This window comes from Amblyomma maculatum, unplaced genomic scaffold, assembly GCF_055883805.1.
Source record: "Amblyomma maculatum isolate TAMU_Amacu unplaced genomic scaffold, ASM5588380v1 scaffold_27, whole genome shotgun sequence".
Lineage (NCBI taxonomy): Eukaryota > Metazoa > Arthropoda > Arachnida > Ixodida > Ixodidae > Amblyomma > Amblyomma maculatum.
This window is the reverse complement of record NW_028146752.1, coordinates 1,457,565-1,477,576: the sequence shown is the minus strand read 5'-3', so window position 1 is coordinate 1,477,576 and position 20,012 is coordinate 1,457,565. Positions and strand designations below refer to the sequence as shown.

The following is a 20,012-nucleotide window of genomic DNA, read 5'->3' as shown; positions in this document are numbered from 1 at the left end:
GCCTTCCAGCCAACTGAAGCAACGTGCTAGCAACGCACTACGCAGCAACGCCGTCGGTGCAGGCCGGAGACACGCGGGACACCCGTTGATGACGTCACGACGGTCCCGACCACTCACAGGCGACAGTGGCGTTCGCTCGGTGCCCTGAGGCGCTGGCGCGCGTTTTCTTCTAAAAAACAGCTGTTTGCGCTTATTTAAGCCCTTTTTTAATGCGATATTCTTGTTCAGTGGACCAAAAACAACTAAATGCTGTCGAAAACTCAATTTTTTCGAAAAGTGCTTCAGCTTCCCTTTAAGCCTAAACTGGCCTCTAAAGAAAGCAAACTTGATAAACCAGCACACAGCTGGGGTAAGAGGCGACGCGCCGGCGCCGGTATGCATGCCGCTAGAAGGGATTAGATTCTCCCCAGCCCTGCGCTCTCGGGAAGTACACCCGAGACGCTTTGCACTGCAACTCCGTCCAGCAATGCTGCCGGCACAAACAAACGCCGGAAACCCTCTCGCTCTCTTCTCTTTCGCGCGCTCTTCTCACGTTTCTTTCGCTTTGAGAAACTAAAGTCGGTTTGAATCTGCGTGCTTTTGCACCTGCAATACTGAGTGTGCTCAGACCATAGCTATCGGAATACCTTTCTTCTTTTCTTCTTTTTTTTTTTTTTAAGCGCGGGTTTCTCGACTACATGGGCTCCCTATTGGGAGGTCTGCGCTGCTTCTCTTGTGAGTCGCTGAACTCGGTACCGTGCGCATGCAGCGTGACGCACGAAAGCGTGCCCTAAAAAGCTCCTGCCGCAAGCCCCGTTTTTGACACTGCAATCAGCAGCAAAATGTCTGCAAATACATTTAAGTGTCAAGTGGAGGACGTCCAGTCATCTACCGCTGACGTAAAAGTGCTGCGCTGCAACCGATCCGATGCGATGGCGGCAGAAGAGTGGATGCGGAATCACAGCGCTGAAACGAACACAGCATGGGTAGTTGACAGCGTCCAAACCAAGTGCACAAGGTAAGGTCATATATGTTCTGTGTAGACGTGCATGTCCAGGTGCCCCGATAGCTAACCGAGGTATGGGTCTTTGTAAAAAAAACTGCGCATTTTAGCACAGTTCATAAGAAAAACAATATTAAGTTCGCCCAACGTGTTGCGTGTCCTGTCCGCACGCTTAAATAAGAGCGCCGATGCACCTTTTTCTCAACTCGCGCGGAGCACGCACCCACGCGCACTTTATTTGTTTTAATTTCGCGGGCTTTAATACACCGAATAAAACGGGCTCGACTAAGGCTACCTCGTCTGAAATCATCCTCCATTCCGACGGCTGTGCCTCATCTAAAAACTGATGATTTAATGATTATTATGAAGCACGAGTTTATTCGATCCATCTCTCTGCGAGACTCGTGAACCGCACCCAAAGCAGATGCTGTCTGACCGATGATCAAGACCATCCTCATGGATGTGAAAATCGCGCTGACGTAGTTTTGATGTGTATTAATTAAATGAGGTTATTGCTAAAAAGCATGGCAGGTATGCGCCATAATAGCTTTCCGGGAGTCCTAGAGCATCAATTTCTTTGAGGTTCAAAATTAAAAAAAAAATAGAAAAACGTTTTTAGCCATGGGGCTACGACGGACTCCACGTAAGACGCAGAATGCTTCAATTAATCCGCTTATTGCCCAAGTACGTTAACTTTTTGAAATTTTCATTTTAGGGGTTGCGCTGTATTCGCAAAATCGAAGATCGTGCTCCAGACAGTAGAATCACCCCCCCCCCCCCAAATTTCCCCAAATTTTGTTGGAATTTTTTCTTTTGTTAATGGTGCGTAAGACATTCCTGTATACGGATCACCACGAAGTTTTTGCCTACGACAGCCAAGTAATTTTAATTGAATTTTTCTTTCTCTTCAGTTTCGGTTTCAGCAGCGAAGAGATGGCTGTGACGTCACAATCATGTTTAAGTCACGCGCGGCATGAAAAAACACCGACCCTTCATTTTTTGTAATTTCTGTTTTTGAAGCAGGCTGGTTTAGTGTTCTGTGGAATTAAAACGACATAGGAACGATTATATCACCGTTTTTTTTTTCATCCATCATGTGACCTAGACGACTCTGACGTCACAGCCATCACTCGGCTGTTGAAACCGAAACTGGTGAGAAAAGAAATTCGATTATACATTGTTCAGAGGCCGTAGGCAAGTATCATGAAGCGATTCATGTACAGTAATGTCTCATGCATTTTTACAGAAGATAAAGCACGAACTCAAAACGAAGTGTCTATACGTAACAAGGCCTTAAAATGTGACCCTGATAGGCGGTTTCACTCAAAAACACAGCGCCAGCGGCGCGACCGGCGTAGCTCGTTCGGCCAATGCGCGCTTTGAGGCCGAACTACAAGCGCAATGACTGCGCGCATTGTGTACTAAAGCTCCAAACGAAACTGACAATGAACTGCCAGCACAATAACGGAACATCCGGGGGGAGCGATCAACGTCACAGCTAGGTGCCGCGCTATTGTGTGGTGAAACTGCCTATCAGGGTGACATCTGCGGAACTTTTAACGCACGTTACAATTTTTTTAGGAAAATTTGTTTCCACGGCTACACTATTGGGAAGTCTAGCTACATTTCTGCAATAATACGTATAACCTATAAAATAAAAATAAAAAAGTTGATTAACGGATTTAGTTAATTAGCGATCTAATTGAAGCAGTTTGCCTGTTACCTGGTGTCTGAAAATAAATGTAAAGCCTTTGTCTGAAAATCATGGACCGAAAAATAATAATAGCGTAAGGTGTTTATTGGAGCACCAAGACCGCAAGCAACGTCCGCAAACCAAAGCGACGGGGATAGCGTTTGAATCAACAGTGCAGTGCCAACAAGGCTCCGGCTCCACTTCGTCTACCTCCTCGGGTTGGCGCGCGAGCTGATGGCGATCGGGATTACTACAATACCCCCCGGCGGAAAAGGAGCCATCCTGGCGACTCATGGTGAGGAAAGGGTAGGGGGATCATAATATGGCTTGAGGCGGTCGACATGTACAGTTTCTCGGCCGCGGCGGCGATGATCTGGAGATAGTTTCAAGGGCTCTACTACGTAATTGACGGGAGAAGATTGTTCGAGAATGCGGTAAGGTCCATGATAGCGCGATAGGAGTTTGGATGAGAGCCCGGGTGCAGAGGAAGGCACCCAGAGCCAAACGAGGGCACCTGAGGGATATGAAGGCGCTGGATTTGTAGGGTCCCGGTTATGCTTTTGTTGAGCCTGGTTCTCCGTTGTGAAGGAGCGAGCCAATTGTCCGCATTCTTCGGCAAATGTGTGCGCTTCAGACAGTAGAGTGGTCTCTGAAGCGTCGGGGTGGTAGGGCAGGATAGTATCCATGGTGGACGTGGGTTCACGACCATACAAAAAAAAAGAAGGGGGAGAACCCAGTCGTAGTCTGCGTAGCCGTACTGTAGGCGTACGTTACGAAAGGCAGCACTTGGTCCAAATGAGAGTGAGCGCTATCAACGTACATGGCTAGCATGTCACTAAGAGTGCGATTAAATCGCTCAGTCATGCCGTTCGTTTGGGGGTGATACGCTGTGGTGCTCCGGTGAATGATCTGGCACTGTTTGAGGAGGGCTTCGACAGTGTCGGAAAGAAACGCACGTCCGCGGTCACTGATCAATTCTTTCGGTGCGCCGTGACGAAGAACGAGGCGATGCAGAATGAACGAAGCAACGTCCCGTGCGGTGGAAGACTGCAAGGCCGATGTTTCCACGTAACGGGTTAGGTGGTCAACGGCTACGATGTCCCAGCGGTTGTTAGCCGACGTGGTCGGAAGCGGGCCATACAGATCGATACCGACACGGTCAAAAAGGCGGCTGGGGCAAGGCAATGGCTGCAACGGAGCGGCTGGCTGAGGAGATGGATTCTTGCGACGTTGGCAGGCGGTACAGGATCGGATGTACTGACGAATGAAGCGGTACATGCCGCGCCAGTAATATCTCATACGCAGTCGAGAATAGGTTTTCATGACACCTGCATGGTCGGCGGCGGGGATCGGCGTGGAAAGAGGCGCAGATTTCAGCACGGAGATGTCGCGGAATCACGAGAAGCCACTTTCGCCCTGTAGGATGCTAATTGCGGCGGTATAAAAGTCCATCACGAGTGGCGAAGTGGTGGGCCTGACGACGAAGTGCACGTGACGGAGACAGCTCTGCGGGCGTAGACAGGAATGTTAAGAGGGAGGATATCCATGGATCCTTCTGCTGCTCAGATTTCATGTTGGTAATGTTGAGCGGCGACATATCGTAAGCACAAACGAAGCCAGCCGTCGAATCGTTAGGAAGCGGTGAACGGGAAAGGGCATCAGCTTCGGTGTGCTTGCGTCCAGATCGATAGATGACGTGGATATCGTACTCCTGAAGACGTAACGCCCAGCGGGCGAGGCGGCCGGAGGGGTCTTTGAGGGAGGATAGCCAACAGAGCGCGTGATGGTCGGTAACAACGTAGAATGGGCGACCGTAAATATAAGGACGAAACTTGGTAATGGCCCATATGATGGCCAGACACTCCTTTTCGGTCACAGAATAGTTCGATTCCGCTTTCGTGAGGGTACGACTAGCGTACGCGACGACATACTCGGAATATCCAGGTTTCCGTTGAGCAAGAACAGCGCCCAGACCTACGCCGCTTGCATCAGTGTGTATTTCAGTCGAGCAGGCAGGGTCAAAATGGCGGAGTATAGGGGGAGAGACCAGCAGACGGCGTAGTGTACTGAACGCAGCATCACAGGCTGGTGACCAAGAGGAGAGGTTCGGGCCTCCGGCGAGAAGTTGCGATAAAGGGGCGATGATACTGGCGAAGTTGCGGATAAAACGGCGGAAATACGAACATAGGCCGACAAAACTGCGAAGTTCTTTCAAGGTTGTGGGCTTGGGGAAGTCTGCGACGGCACGAAGTTTGGTAGGATCTGGTAGAACGCCATCCTTGGATAGGACATGACCAAGTATTGTGAGCTTGGTAGCGGCAAAGTGACATTTCTTCAAGTTGAGCTGTAGGCCGGCTTCAGTAAGGCACGTAAGGACACGCTGAAGGCGCAGAAGGTGGGAAGGGAAATCTTTCGAGAAAACGACAATGTCATCTAGATAACAAAGACACGTTTCCAATTTGAGCCCACTGAGAATGTTATCCATCATTCTCTCGAAGGTGGCGGGAGCATTGCACAGTCCGAACGGCATCACATTGAATTCATACAAGCCATCGGGAGTGATGAAGGCGGTTTTCGGGAGGTCAGCGGAAGCCATCGGTACTTGCCAATAGCCAGAGCGCAAATCTAGCGACGAAAAGAACTCCGCTCCTTGCAAACAATCTAGCGCGTCGTCAATTCGTGGTAGTGGATAAACATCTTTGCGGGTTATCTTATTTAGACGCCGGTAGTCCACACAGAAGCGGATCGTGCCATCTTTCTTCGTCACCAACACTACGGGGGAGGCCCAAGGGCTATGAGATGGTCGTATGTGGCCCCGTTGAAGCATATCGGCGACATTGTCACGAATGACGCGGCGTTCAGTGGGCAACACGCGATATGGTCGCTGCCGCAGGGGAGCATGAGGACCAGTGTCGATTGCATGAGAAACGGTCAAGGCGCGGCCCAAGGAAGGCTGAGACACGTCAAAAGATGCACTGAAGCGCTGAAGGAGGGCGACTATTTGGTCCCGTTGGGCGGACGGAAGGTCGGTCGCGATAGCTCGATGAAGGGCGTCGACAGGAAGCTCATCACTCGTAGCAGCACAAGACGTCAGGGCAGCGACGTGAGGACAAACTTCAGGTTCGGAGAACATGTAAGTACGATCAGGGTCCAGCTCTTCAATGTAGCCGAGGCACTCCCCGCCAAGAACAGTCGTTGGGCAGGGAAAAGGGTTGGAAGCATGGATGACACAGCTGCCATCAGAAATCGTTAGAACGGTGAAAGGAAGAAGGAGGCGGTTATGGTGAGCGGAGGCGAGTTTGGGCGTAAAGAGAACAGGACTAGGTAGGGCAGATGTTGAAATAAGGGGAACGAGAACAGAAGAAAAGGGAGGAATGTCGGTGTCTGCAGCTACAAGGAGTTTATCAGGGCGCACAGGCGGGTCACACAGGGAAACATTACACACAAGGGAAAGCTCAACTTCAGCACGGGCACAATCAATCACAGCACTGTGAGTCGACAGAAAGTCGTAGCCGAGGATGATGTCGTGGGAGCAGTCGTTAAGCACCACCATCTCGACGAGATACGTAATCTCTTTGATGCAAACTCGTACCGTGCACGCTGCCACAGGGGTGATGCGCTCTGAACTGGCCGTACGACGCGAAAAGGCAGAAAGCGGCGTCGTGACCTTGCGAATTTTGCGGCGAAGGGCATCACTAATTACGGAAACGGCAGCACCTGTATCCACCAGCGCAAGAACGGGAAAACCTTCTACGAACACTTCAATGACGTTGGCGGGAGAAGGCGGAGGACTTAACGAGTTCGTCAAACACGCAGTTCTTGCCTCCGGAACTGCGGCATTTAGTTTTCCCCTTGCGTAGGGCCCTATCGCCGGAGCATTGGCGAAATGGAACGTCGGCGAGGCGAAGGCGAATGGCGTGTCGAGTACTGAGCCTGAGGTAGAGACGATCCAGAAGAGACGCTGCTCAAGGGCGGCTCGGGATCGTAGTGGTACTGACGGACTGTGTTCTCAGCAGGAAGCGGGCGCTGACTGCACAGGCGAGCGACGTGACCCGGGAGCCCGCTAGCATAGCAAATTGGGCGATTGTCGGCGGTTCGCCATGGGTTCGTAATGCGGCGTCGCGGTCGAGGGATCGGAGACTGAGGGGCCATGAAACGAGGTGGAGCATAAAATGTAGGGCCGTTCTGGTAAGACGATGTTGGAAGCGGACCGCGCGTTCCAGCGGTTACTTGAGCGTAAGTGAGGGGGGGTTGCACAGGAGCGATCGGAACACTAGAAGGCAGCGCTTCGGCGACTTTCTCCTCGATAACTTGGCAGATAGCCGGCGAGATGGATGGCGCGTTGGCCGGCGCTAATTGCGAAGTGCAGACGATCGGCTGAACTGGATGGAGGAGGGACAGCTGGCGTGCAACTTCTTCGCGGATGAAGTCTTGGATATTCTGCATAAATTGAGACTGTTCCGCAGACGGCGTAGCCAGTGCCAAGCCAGCAATGCTGGCAGGTGCGGCAGCCCGCCGCGTAGAAGCGCGTTGCTTTCGTAGCTCGTCAAACCTCTGGCGCAGTGTTATAATGTCGGATACGGAAGTAGGGTCCCTGGCCGACATCATATAGTACGCATCATCAGTGAGACCTTTCAGAACATGTGTGACTCTTTCGGGCTCGGGCATGGACGGATTGACCCGCTTGCAGGGATCAACCACGTCCTCAATGAGCTAGTAAACGTTTCTTCGGGAAGTTGAAGCCGTGCATGGAGGCGTTGTTCGGCGCGGAGTTTACGTACCGCAGGACGGCCGAAGACATCCGCGAAGTTCTTCTTGAAGACAGACCACGTCGGAAGATCGGCTTCGTGGTTTCAAAACCACAGATTCGCCACGTCCGTGAGGTAGAAGAGGACGTTGCTCAGTTTTATGGAATCGTCCCAGCAGTTGTAAGTGCTGACGCGCTCGAAAGAGGCCAGCCAGTCGTCAACGTCGTGGTCGTCGGTACCACTGAAGAAAGGTGGGTCACGGGGGCTTTGTGCCTCGGGACAGAAGATGGTGGCAGGAGTGGCAGGGATGGGCGTCGATGGTTGACTGGGAGCGTCCTGCATGGTTGTGAGCGAAAGCGGTAGCGTGCGGTTCCGAAGTTCCAGGGTGAAATTTGCGAGGAGGACTGGGGCGACGATCGAACCTCCACCAAGTGTAAGGAGTTTATTGGAGCACCAAGACCGCAAGCAACGTCCGCAAACCAAATCGACGGGGGTAGTGTTCGAATCAACAGTGCAGTGCCAACAAGGCTCCGGCTCCACTTCGTCTACCTCTTCGGGTTGGCGCGCGAGATGATGGCGATCGGGATTACTACAATAGTAATAATAATAAAAAAAAACTGCGCTGTGATGGTGGTGTCGCCCGAGGCACGTAAAAAGTTGCAAGTTGGCTCACAGGAAGGGAAAAGCGCAGTATCTGTCGCACTTGCTCTGTGGACACCTGAACCGCGCCGTAAGGAAAGGAAGGAAGGGGGAGTGAAAGTGGAAAGGGAGAAAGGGGAGCCGTAGTGGAGGGCTACGGAGTAATTTCGACCACCTGGGGATCTTTAACGTGCGCTGACATCGCACAGCACACGGACGCCACTTCGTTTCGAGGCACGTACGCGATCAGAAATTTTGCAACAGTCAACAGTCTCGCGGGAAAGCCTGCTTGCGGTTTAAGCGACAAAGAACTTTGGAACTTTGTTCATATTAATATTGATCGTTTGCTTTCCGTGCCCATGTTGTTTGAGTAGTAGCAAAATGTGCTTTCGTTGCAGAGAATACTGATTTAAATATATAAAAAATTCTTATTTTCCGTCAATTGATTTAAACGAACTGCGAGACCAAGACTAAATTACAGGACCGTGAAACCATCGTCGGAAATGATGGAGTAGCCTCGGTTCAGTGTTCTGTTAAAAAAACAAAAAAGTAAGGGGAGGAGGGGTGCACCTATTAGTCAATATTCAGAAATGAATAGTGAGTGGAGACGGTAATAATTTGTTTTTTTTTTTTCATTTTACATCCTATATTAGTAAAATAATAATAAAGCTGTTTACCAAAAGTAGCTGCATTGTCATCAGAATACTGTAATTGTTAATACACCCCCATTTCAAAACTGTCCTCAGAGTGTCTCATGAAATGCGGTTTGTTTTCGCAGGATGGTATCCCACAAAGTGTGGCGGTGCCACCACTCCAGCCGAAATAAGGGTATCTCACTACGCAACCTAGAGTGTCCAGCAAAACTAGACATCAAGATTAAGAAGGTGAATGAATACACAACACGAAATGATCCATTCCTTCGTGGGGAGACATCTCTTCCAGCAGTCATAAAGCTATCTTACAGACATAACCACAGCACTGCATCAGCGGATGCACTAAGACTGCTGCATCCAAGTGCAGAAACGAAGGCAGAATTTTTTGCCTATTTTGAAGCAGCAATGTCTCCAGCTGATGCCATTCGCAACCATGAACGCCTTCTTGCGGAAAAACCAAACGGTCCAATGCTTCTTGCAAGTGGGATGACAACCCCCCCCCCCCCCCCCCCCCAGGAATTCTGCTTACCAGGGGCATGATGACTGGAGAAAGGAAAAATATGGACCGCTAACTAACCCAGTTTTAAAGCTGGGGTAAAGAAATCAAGTTATGCAGCCCAAGGTAAGCTGTCTTGTTCATGAATTACTTTAAAGTGTATGTTTCTAACATGCTTGCTCCCTTACCATCTCAGCGCTGTTCCTTAGCAAATCAGTTAAAGTGAGTAGCTTCTGCGTGTGCACTAATCCATTAACTGTAGTGTTCTTCTGCCTGACAGGCTTGCAATAACTAGCATTATGACTCACAGTAGCGGGAATCAGGTGGCAGTATTAAAAAAAAACAGGACATAGAGAACAGGCCGTCTGGCACCTTCAGCTACATTAAACCAGCCCTAACTACCACACTTCTGACAGCAATGACTGCTTTTCAATGTTACTATCATAAGCTCAATTTATTGCAATAAGTGCTGACGACAAAACATGCTATAGGGCCCCTTCGTGATGCATATCTTCAAAAATGTAGTTCACTGTCAATCTTTTCAAGCCTGTCCCAGTACTTGTACGAAAAAAAAAGAATAACTGAATTTACTAGAAAAAGCTGCTGCGGAGTTCTTGGGTGGCTGCTGGTCACCCACAGTATGAATACTGCAGAAAGAAATCCAGGAACATGTGGAAAGAAGATAGAAAAATTGCAAAATAAATACAGAGAATGAAGAACACGAAGATAAAGAGAAAGAACGAATTGCATTCTAAGCTAGTGATATGGTGGCAGAAAAACAGCCAACATTACAAAAATATATTCTGAACATATGGTCCTCACTATACATGAACCATAGAGTACAATGTGATGACTGAGCACAGCCACATAAAAAAAGGTGTGCATGCAGGAAGGTTTTTAGATATGCCAACAACATTATTTGCATCAGTTAATGTATTCCTCACATGCAGTGTGACTATACTATATTTCAAGACTGACAATAAGCAGGGAAGGAAATAAGGGCAAAACATTGTGCTGCTTAATAAAATGTGCACAAACCATCGCTTAGGATGTCTCATTTCTATAATAAAGCACCATTTAAAAAAATACAAAAGGAAACCTTGCAGACAGTATAACTAAGGAGATAAACATTATGCTCCTGAAATTTATATTGTTTATTGGACAAAATGGCTTGCTGAATGTCCGACTGCATGGTTTTCAAACAGCAATAAATGAAGCATGGACTAAAAATTGTGTGAGCAACACTAAGCTCACCATTCAAGGTAACCATTTGGTCAGCGAAGCCCATGGATCATCACCCAACATAACTAGTGAAACCTCCATGTAGGGCTGTGTATATTATTTTTGCATAACATTTTACAGTAAAACAGGCTTAAAAAATTGTGCTATCAGCTACTATATATTGTGCCAATTTTGGAATAGTGCATTGGTGACAGGAGGGGGAAAAAGCAGATGCAACGACAGAAAAAAATTAACTTGAGACTACGTTTTTATTCTTTTGCCTATTTTAAACAACATTCCAACATGTCTACTCGAAGCCTTGAGAAGCAGTGAAATGTGCATGCATATAAAATAGAAAACATAGGAACCTCCTCATACATAGTCATTTAGAAAGTGAGAATTGTCGTTGCAGAATTTTTGCTTTGCATTTTCTCGTATGACCCGAACATTTAAAACAAGATATGTGCTCAATTTTGCAGGCATTGATGTCCACACAACAAAGACAGATGACTACTGGGCAGTGGTCATTGTAACACCTATCATACGCCGCATGCAGGCCTTGGACTCGACTCATGACATAATGTTTGTGGATTCAACGGCATCTTGCGACACCACAAAAACAACGATCACAGTGCTGCTGGCACCAACCAAGGCAGGCGCGATGCCAATCGCAGTGCTCCTGCACAGTGCTCAGAATACTGAAGGCTGCAGTCTGGCCTTCTCTCTCCTGAAGCGACACTATCCATCATGCTTCGGAAACAGAGAAGTATGAACGTGTGCTAGACTAACCTGATTTCTCGCGCTTCTCTGAGTGAGATTGCTCTTACAGAAATGAGACAGCTGTACTTGTTAGCCACTTTTGTGAACAAAATATTTGCATTGTAGCTCTCTGTAAATACTGCAGTCTTAACAAGGCAACAAATTTTAAAGAGGCATAGCAGTGAAGTTCAAAGGCCAAATTTTCACTCAGTACAACAAAAAATTTAGCATCTAAAGTGTACGATTCCACAATGGTTTTTTTAGACGCACAAGAGAAGATTTTTATGGGGAACCGTATTATCGGTGGATGACCATGTTTTTATGTGCTCCAACGCTGGAAGATACAGTTAGAAATTGTAATGGCAATATCACACTGGCAAAAGTGGCGAACTGAAAACAAAGTTGTAACCAGTAGACATAACCAGATACCAGTAACCAATATGGAACAGTGGTGTAGCCACAAATATTTTTCAGGGTGCGCTATACACTGCCGGTAGAAAACAAAATAGCAAAGAAAGGTCCAAAGGATGGGGGGTGTAGCGCTCAGAAAATTATTTCAGAGGGGGAGGGAGGGGGGGGGAAGAGGTGTCCTAACATTGAAACACCCCCCTTGAGGGTACAGCCCTGGTATATAGAAATGTCTGAATTTCGATACTCACAGCTATAAGGCATAGCGATATATACGTTGTCGACAATAGTTTTCAGTCTTCACTGTGGTACCATCCATATGCCTGTAATTAACAATCTATATGGAAGTGACCATTTTCCGATCACTGTAAAGTATGCAGGTAATAAAAATGAAAATGCGTCTAATCCTAGAAAGTTTACAGAATATGCAGCCAACTGGGAGATGTTCAGAGAACACTCATCATTGGCCAGTTCACTAGTTACCTACTTAGGCGCTGATGAAACTCAACGCTTAATCATGCTGCACATCATAGAGGCAGCAGAAAAATACATTCCACAGACGTCAAGCAAGCCACGAAATAAACGAAGACCCTGGTGGAATGCAGAATGTAAGACTGCTGGTGAAACTCAAAATAGGGCATGGTCGAAACTACGCCGATACCCCACAGCCGAAAACCTAATAGCCTTTAAGCGTGCAAAGGCAAATGGCAGGCGTATTCGACGCATCTCCAAGCGAGAAAGTTGGTCATCATTCCTTCTGTGAAATCTTATTCTGATGCACACAAAGTTCACAACAGGATAAGAGCACTTAAAGGATATAGCACAATCCCAACGCCCCTTGTCAGCACCAGTGGTGACTCTCTTGAACATCAAGCAGTCACACTAGGGCAACACTTTGAATACATATTCAGCTCAGCACACTATACAGATTCCTTTTTGCGGCACAAGGCAAGAGAGGAGACGAAGCACATAGATGATAAAAGACCATCCTCAGGAGGATACAATAGCCCATTCACCATGCAGGAGCTGAAGATTGCACTAGACACATGTGGTAACACAGCACCAGGTCCTGACAGGATCACATATAGAATGCTCAGGCATCTGCATGTGAACACTCTTGAAACCCTACTCTACCTGTATAATAAAGTATGGGCCACAGGACGCTTTCTTAAAGCATGGAAGGAAGCGATCATCATCCCAATATTAAAACCTAGAAAAGAACCCACACTTGCTGCTAGTTATCGGCCTATCGCACTAACCAGCTGTCTATGCAAGCTTTTTGAGAAAATGGTAAATCGTCACCTTCTCCATTTCCTTGAATACAATGGTCTTCTTTATCAAAACCAAGCTGGTTTTAGAGCTGGGCGATCAACAGCTGATCAGCTCATTGCCTTTGAGTCTTATGCAAGGGATGCTTTTGTACATAAACAACATTGTTTATCTGTCTTTTTCGATCTTGAAAAAGCATATGATAACACTTGGCGCTATGGTATCATCCGCGACCTCTTCTCTCTTGGCATCACAGGAAACATGTTGAATACAATTCGAAGTTACTTGTCTGAACGGACCTTCAAAGTTCGTGTTGGGAATGCATATTCAAAGCAGTACATTCAGGAAAATGGTGTCCCTCAAGGTGGTGTTCTCAGTTGCACACTTTTCGTAGTCAAAATGAACTCTTTAAAAAACGTGCTGCCAAAAACTATTTCTTGTTCTGTATATGTTGATAACGTCCAGATAAGCTTCAAATCTTGCAACTTGGCCATCTGTGAACGACAGATTCAGCTAGGTGTAAACAAATTGTCCAGGTGGGCTGATGACAATGGGTTTAAATTTAACTCTGGAAAGAGTGTTTGTGTACTTTTCTCTAAGCAGCGTGGAATCAGGCCTGACCCCAACATTACACTGAATGGTCAGAGCCTTGCCTTTAAAAAAGAACATAAATTTCTTGGCGTAGTTGTTGACGAAAAACTTTCCTTCATTCCCCACATAAAACAGTTGCGACTGAAGTGTCTCAAAGCAATGAATTTGCTAAAAATTCTCTCTCACCGGTCATGGGGCACAGACCGCGACTGCCTTCTGAACCTTCTGAATAGTGTAATTCTATCACGCATTGACTATTGCTCGATAATTTATGGGTCAGCATCATCCTCTGCGCTAAAATTGCTCGATCCCGTGCACCACCTCGGCCTTCGCCTCGCTACGGGCGCTTTCCGAACTAGCCCAATCGCTAGCCTCTATGTCGAGGCGAACCGATGGTCACTGCAACGAAGGAGACAATTTACTTCTCTAACTTATGCTATGAAGGTACTAAGCCAACTGGACCATCCATGTCGTCGGCTCCTGCTTGACAAAACTGGCACAGCACTTTTCTCAAAAAAACATCTCTAACACCACCATATCCAATCAGAGTTGCCACGCATATTGAATATCTGGATGTTTCGGTTACCAGTCTTCATACAACTTCCATAAAAGACCTAATTGCCCCTTGGGAAATGCACGGTGTTAATTGTGACCTGACGTTTCTTGAAGTGGAGAAACATGCATCCCCTATTGCCATACAGCAGCACTTCATGTCACTTCAGGAGAAGTACACTTGTGATGAATATTACACTGATGCTTCGAAGTCTGCTCAAGTCTCCTGTGCAGCACATAGACCACAGTTTTCACAGTCAAAAACCCTGAACAGACATACTAGTATATTTACCGCTGAATGCCATGGTATCCTTTTAGCTGTGAGACACATTATAGAAAATAAAATACAGACGTCGATCATCTACACAGACTCCTTCAGTGTTTTAACGTCCCTATCCTTTTGGAAATGGCATAATAAGAACCCAGTCCTCAACTCTCTTTATAACACCCTTATGTTTACCCATGAACTAGAAATTAAAATTACAATGTGTTGGGTGCCAGGTCATCGCTGTATACCGGGTAATGAGGCAGCTGATAGGCTAGCTGCGTCAGCTGCCCTTCGAAATAACACAGACATTGATAAGATAACTTATCATGACCTCAAACCACACATAAAAAGCATGATTCGACAACAATGGCAAGAGGAATGGGACGCAGCAACAGAAAATAAACTACACTCAATAAAGCCAAGGATAGGCAGGTACATCACAGAAAAACAAGACAGATTTAAAGAAGTAGCCCTGTGCAGGCTGAGAATTGGTCACACATGCATAACCCATACATATCTTTTAACCAACTCTCCTGCACCACACTGTCGAGATGTGGTGATCGGCTTACTGTCATTCATGTTTTAATCATATGTGCACAACTGGAACAAGAAAGAAGACGTCATTTTCCCTCCTTGTTCACTCATCAAATACCTGTACACCCATCCATTTTTATTGGCGACAACCCAATGTTTCCTTTAAAACAGGTACTTAAATTGTTATCACAAGTAGGCTTTTTATATGAAATTTCTTATCGACGTGGGTCTCAGCCCGCTCCTCCTTGAGAGGACGGATGAGATCTTTTAAAACATCTACTTATACATTGCACATCTATTGTATATCACAAATGAATTTTAGGCCCTATACACCATTGTTTTTAGCGATATTACAGAGCGAATACATTTTTAGGCCCTATACACCACTGTTTTTTATCCCTTCATGAAACATCACAACTATTCCATTATAAACTTGAGTACACCGTTAACCTTGAGTTTGGCGCTCTTTGGCCTAAGTCGCCCTTGCGCCATTAAAATCCATCACCATCATCATCACCATCCATATGTCATGCTAGCAGGTTCAAGGAGATTTTCTGCAGTGTCCCAAAAATCAGTCGACAATATTGGTTATAAGGCCTCCTTTGATGAGCATTTACTGTTTTGTTCTCGAGGTGTGTCACACTACGGCAGACAAGCGGTAAATTAGGGAAAGCTTAAACTATACTAGAAAACGTCAATACAGCCTGCACTTAACACATCAGTAATATTTTATCGAAATGTAGTCGCGTGGCAGGATAAACTGATTGTGAGAAGGTTTGGCCATAGACTTGCTTCAGCTTATGCTTCAATTTTCCCTAGTTTCTTTAGTATTAGTACTCTACAATCTTTTGATTTCTACCAAAGCCTCATTTTTTCAGACGGCAGTCCTTTTAGGGCTAGGAAGTACTTCAGCTCCTTCAAGAGGTTGCTTTCAGAAGCAGCAGCAGATTACTTTAATGCTTTAATCGGTAATAGAACAGTAGCGTTGTTTTTTGGGCTTGTTGGTACATGATTCCAATACACTATAGCGCAGCAAAAGACGAGGACACAAGAGATGAGAGACGAACACCACGAGCGCTAACTTCCAACAAACTTTATTCTCCTGAAGCATCATATTTATACGCCAGAAATACAGGAATCACATGTGCCAACAGTATCAATTCCTTAGAAAGACGAGCTCTTTATCTGAGAGGAGAATGGAAGGTGTGCTTACACACGCGCATCCTGAACTATTTATCTTTTCGGCTTCAATGATTTCGCGCGTTACCCTTTCTCTGCTTTTTCCTATTACCACACTTTTATCAAAGAAAGGCTTACAGGTTTTTTACTTGCATTCTAGAATGTGGTAAACCAGCGATCCGTCTTGCCGGCCGTTTCTGACGTTGCGAGCGTGTTCCATTAGGCGCTCGTTCATGGAACACGCTCGCAACGTCAGAAACGGCCGGCAAGGCGGATCGCTGGTTTACCACATTCTCGAATGCAAGTAAAAAACCTGTAAGCCTTTCTTTGATAAAAGTGTGGTAATAGGAAAAAGCAGAGAAAGGGTAACGCGCGAAATCATTGAAGCCGAAAAGATAAATAGTTCAGGATGCGCGTGTGTGAGCACACCTTCCATTCTCCTCTCAGATAAAGAGCTCGTCTTTCTAAGGAATTGATACTGTTGGCACATGTGATTCCTGTTTTCCTGGCGTATAAATATGATGCTTCAGGAGAATAAAATTTGTTGGAAGTTAGCGCTCGTGGTGTTCGTCTCTCATCTCTTGCGTCCTCGTCTTTTGCTGCGCTATAGTGTATTGGTAATAGAAGGTCATCTCAGAGTATCGGGGAATGTTCTTGCGAATACTTTTAATGATTGCTTTGTAACCTCTCTTGATGACAATGCGTCCTCTAATATTAGCAAATTCATGCCAAACAGAAATCCATTTTCACTCTTTCTTCACCCCTTTACGGAGCATCAGGTGATATCAATTTTCCATTCACTAAAAAATAGCTCAAGTTGCAATGTAGAGGGCCTGCAGGTTCGGCCTATCAAGCATGTGCTTGATGTTATTTCACCGTACATTACCTATATTTTTAATATCTGTTTGTCCCGCGCTATCTTTTCTAAATGTATGCAAATAGCTACAGTTTCGGTATTATTCAAGAAAGGTGGCGTTAATGATATTAAAAATTATAGACCCATTTCTATATTACCTATTTTTTCGAAAGGGTTAGAAAAGCTAATACTAATGCAGGTTCCAAAGTTAGTTTTTTGACAGGTACAGCCATATTTCTCCCGTCCCAGTTCGGCTTTAGGAAATGACGATCTATGGAATTAGCCCTACTCCATCAAAAGGAATATATTTTATCGCAATTTGAAGTTAAGAGCATTATCCTTGGTATTTATATTGATTTTACTAAAGCATTTGATTGCATCCATCATTCTGTTCTACTTGATAAGCTTGAAACATATGGCATTCGAGGGCACTGTTTAAAACTTATAAAACCTTACCTTGATAATTGCTATCAGTATGTTGAAATAGATAATAGCCGCTCAGGATATTCCTCCAATTAACCACGTCCTGTGCGAGCTGCATCCACTTGACCCCTGTGAACTTCCTGACCTCATTTAACCACCTAATTTTCTGCTGCCCCCTGCTACGTTTTCCTTCCCTTGGAATAAATGATCTAATAAATATCTAAAAGATGCCAAATACGTAATGCACGTAGATGATTCCAATATATTTTTATTTCATCACCTGACTCTAGCAGCCTTCCGAATAAAGCTAACACTGCTGTGCAAATTCTTCATGAATGGTCAAAACTAAACTGTCTACAAATCAATACAAACAAGACAAAAGCTGTAATATTATAGGCCCAAATCTAAGCAAATAATCAGTTCCATCAACCTCATTTGTGATGAGGAAAATATAGAAATTGTAGATAGTGGTTTTAAAATACTTGCAGTTATTTTCACACATAATATGGTTTTGGACATACACATAGAATCAAATTTGGGCAAGCTATCTCGTGTAGTTGGTATAATGATGCGGTTGAGAGCTCTATTACCGTACAGAATAAAGGTTCTTGTTTATAACACCCTCTTTTTTGGTACGCTATATTATTGTTCGCTCGTTTGGGGTACCACATCACGTACGAATCTAGAGAAGATACGTATTGTTAGGGTTTATTTACAGAGTGATTCTGCACCTTAGCCTGATGTGCTACAGAACAGATGGTGAGCTTCTTCTTCTTCTTCCTCTATTCCGGAGAGCCACTTCTTGCACTTCCTTCTCCTCTTCTGTGCGCATGCCCGACATTTCCCCCTTCGCAGACGAAGCCCGTGGGCTGTCAGAGTCCCGAGCGAGAGTGGCAGCGCTTCATTCTTGCGACATGAACTACTTGTGTTTTCCGTGAGGGGCGACCGTGGGAACATTGGCGAGAGACGACGTAATTCAACTCATTGATGCGTTTGAGCACAATAAATGGGCCTGTGTAGTGCGACAACAGCTTCTGGGACAAACCACGCTTGCGGAGAGGTGTCCAGAGCCACACTAAGTCGCCGGGAAGGTAGGAGACATCCTGATGCCCACGATCGTAGCGCTGCTTAGAGCGGTCCTGCGAGGCCAGAGTGCCAAATCGGGTGACCCGACGAGCCTCTTCAGCGCGGCAGAGGGTGCTCGAAACAGACGGCTCGGTGTCGAGAGAGAACGGCAAAATGGTGTCAAGAGAACGTCGCGGCGGACGGGCATAGAGGAGGAAAAATGGACTATAACACGTCTCATGCTTCGAGGTGTTATAGGCGTAAGTAATGAAAGGAAGCACGTCATCCCAGTTCTTGTGCCGCGAGTCAACATACATCGCAAGCATGTTTGTCAGTGTCGGGTTTGTACGTTCGACGAGGCCATTTGTCTGGGGATGGTACGGCGTAGAGTGACGCAACTGGCAAGTACAATAGCGCAGAAGCTGTTCCACAACATCTGCCGTAAACTGGCAGCCTCGGTCACTGATAATTCCACGAGGAGGCCCATGACGGAGGACGACAGCGTGAAGAAGAAAGAACGAGACGTCAGCGGCGGTGGCGGAAGGGATGGCGGCAGTTTCACAGTAACGCGTGAGATGATCAACGCACACGATGACCCAGCGATTGCCTTTGGACGAGCGGGGAAACGGGCCTATGAGGTCAACACCCACTTGCTCATATGGTGTGGTCGGTGTTGTCACCGGATGTAAGTGGCCCGGCGGAGAAGTCGTGGAGAGCTTGAACCGCTGGCACTGCACGCAGGAGTTCACGTAACGCTGAGTCGTTCGACGCATATTTGGCCAATAGAAACGTTCCTTAATGCGCGTAAGAGTCCTGGCAAACCCCAAGTGCCCAGCTGTAGCGTCATCGTGCATAGAGTGTAGAACAGAGGAATAGAGGCTAGCCAGAACGACTAGCAGAAAGCGTGAACCGCCAGACAAGTAATTTTTTTGATACAGCAAACCATCGCGAATGCAGAAAGGGTTCGGAGATGCCGGATGGCGAGCTTTTTCAAAAAGTGCTACCAAGTCTTGATCTTTTCGTTGTTCTCGCTGGAAAGTGTCAAGATCCGGAAATTGTACGGAAACGGCGGCAAGATAGTCGTCAAAGTTGTCATCGCAGAGGGTAGTTGCGAGAGGCAGCCGCGAGAGGCAGTCAGCGTCAGCGTGCTGGCGGCCACTTTTGTACGACACTGTAAAGTTGAACTCCTGAAGGCGTAAGGCCCAGCGGGCCAACCGACCGCAGGGGTCGTGTAGATTCACCAGCAAGCACAGCGAGTGATGATCGGTGATGACTGTAAAGGAACGTCCATAAAGGTACGAGCGAAACCGCTGTAAGCCAAAAACGACGGCAAGGCACTGTTGCTCCGTCACGGTATAGTTGCGTTCAGACTTGCTAAGGGTGCGACTTGCGTAAGCGACAACGTGTTGGTTTCCGTCATGCCGTTGTATGAGCACAGCACCCACGCCGATGCCACTTGCGTCAGTGTGGAGTTCAGTGGGAGCTGTCGGGCTGAAATGACGCAGTATGGGCCGCGAGGTAAGAAGAAACTTGAGCTGACGAAACGCAGAATCACATTCAGGAGTCCATTTGAAAGGAATATCTTTCTGCAAGAGGCATGTGAGGGGGTAGGCTACGTCAGCAAACTTAGAGATGAAGCGTCGAAAGTAAGAGCAAAGTCCCAGGAAGCTCTTGAG

General features: G+C 46.6%; 1 protein-coding gene and 1 pseudogene across 1 annotated transcript; both read left to right on the top strand.

Moving 5' to 3' along the window:
- Positions 1–821: 821 nt before the first annotated feature.
- On the top strand, positions 822–10,166 carry LOC146170934 (uncharacterized). Its single transcript, XM_084586697.1, has 3 exons — positions 822–997; positions 8,841–9,196; positions 10,162–10,166. The coding sequence occupies exons 1-3, from the start codon at positions 822–824 to the stop codon at positions 10,164–10,166; spliced, it is 537 nt and encodes a 178-aa protein (XP_084442823.1).
- Positions 10,167–10,979: 813 nt separating this feature from the next.
- The window catches only part of LOC146170931 (uncharacterized), a 57,012-nt pseudogene continuing 47,979 nt past the window's right edge, over positions 10,980–20,012 (top strand).

Coding starts and splice junctions, on each gene's coding strand:
- LOC146170934 (XM_084586697.1), top strand. CDS start 822: ATGTCTGCAAATACATTTAAGTGTCAAGTGGAGGACGTCCAGTCATCT. Junction 998..8,840: donor GTCCAAACCAAGTGCACAAG/GTAAGGTCATAT, acceptor TTGTTTTCGCAG/GATGGTATCCCACAAAGTGT.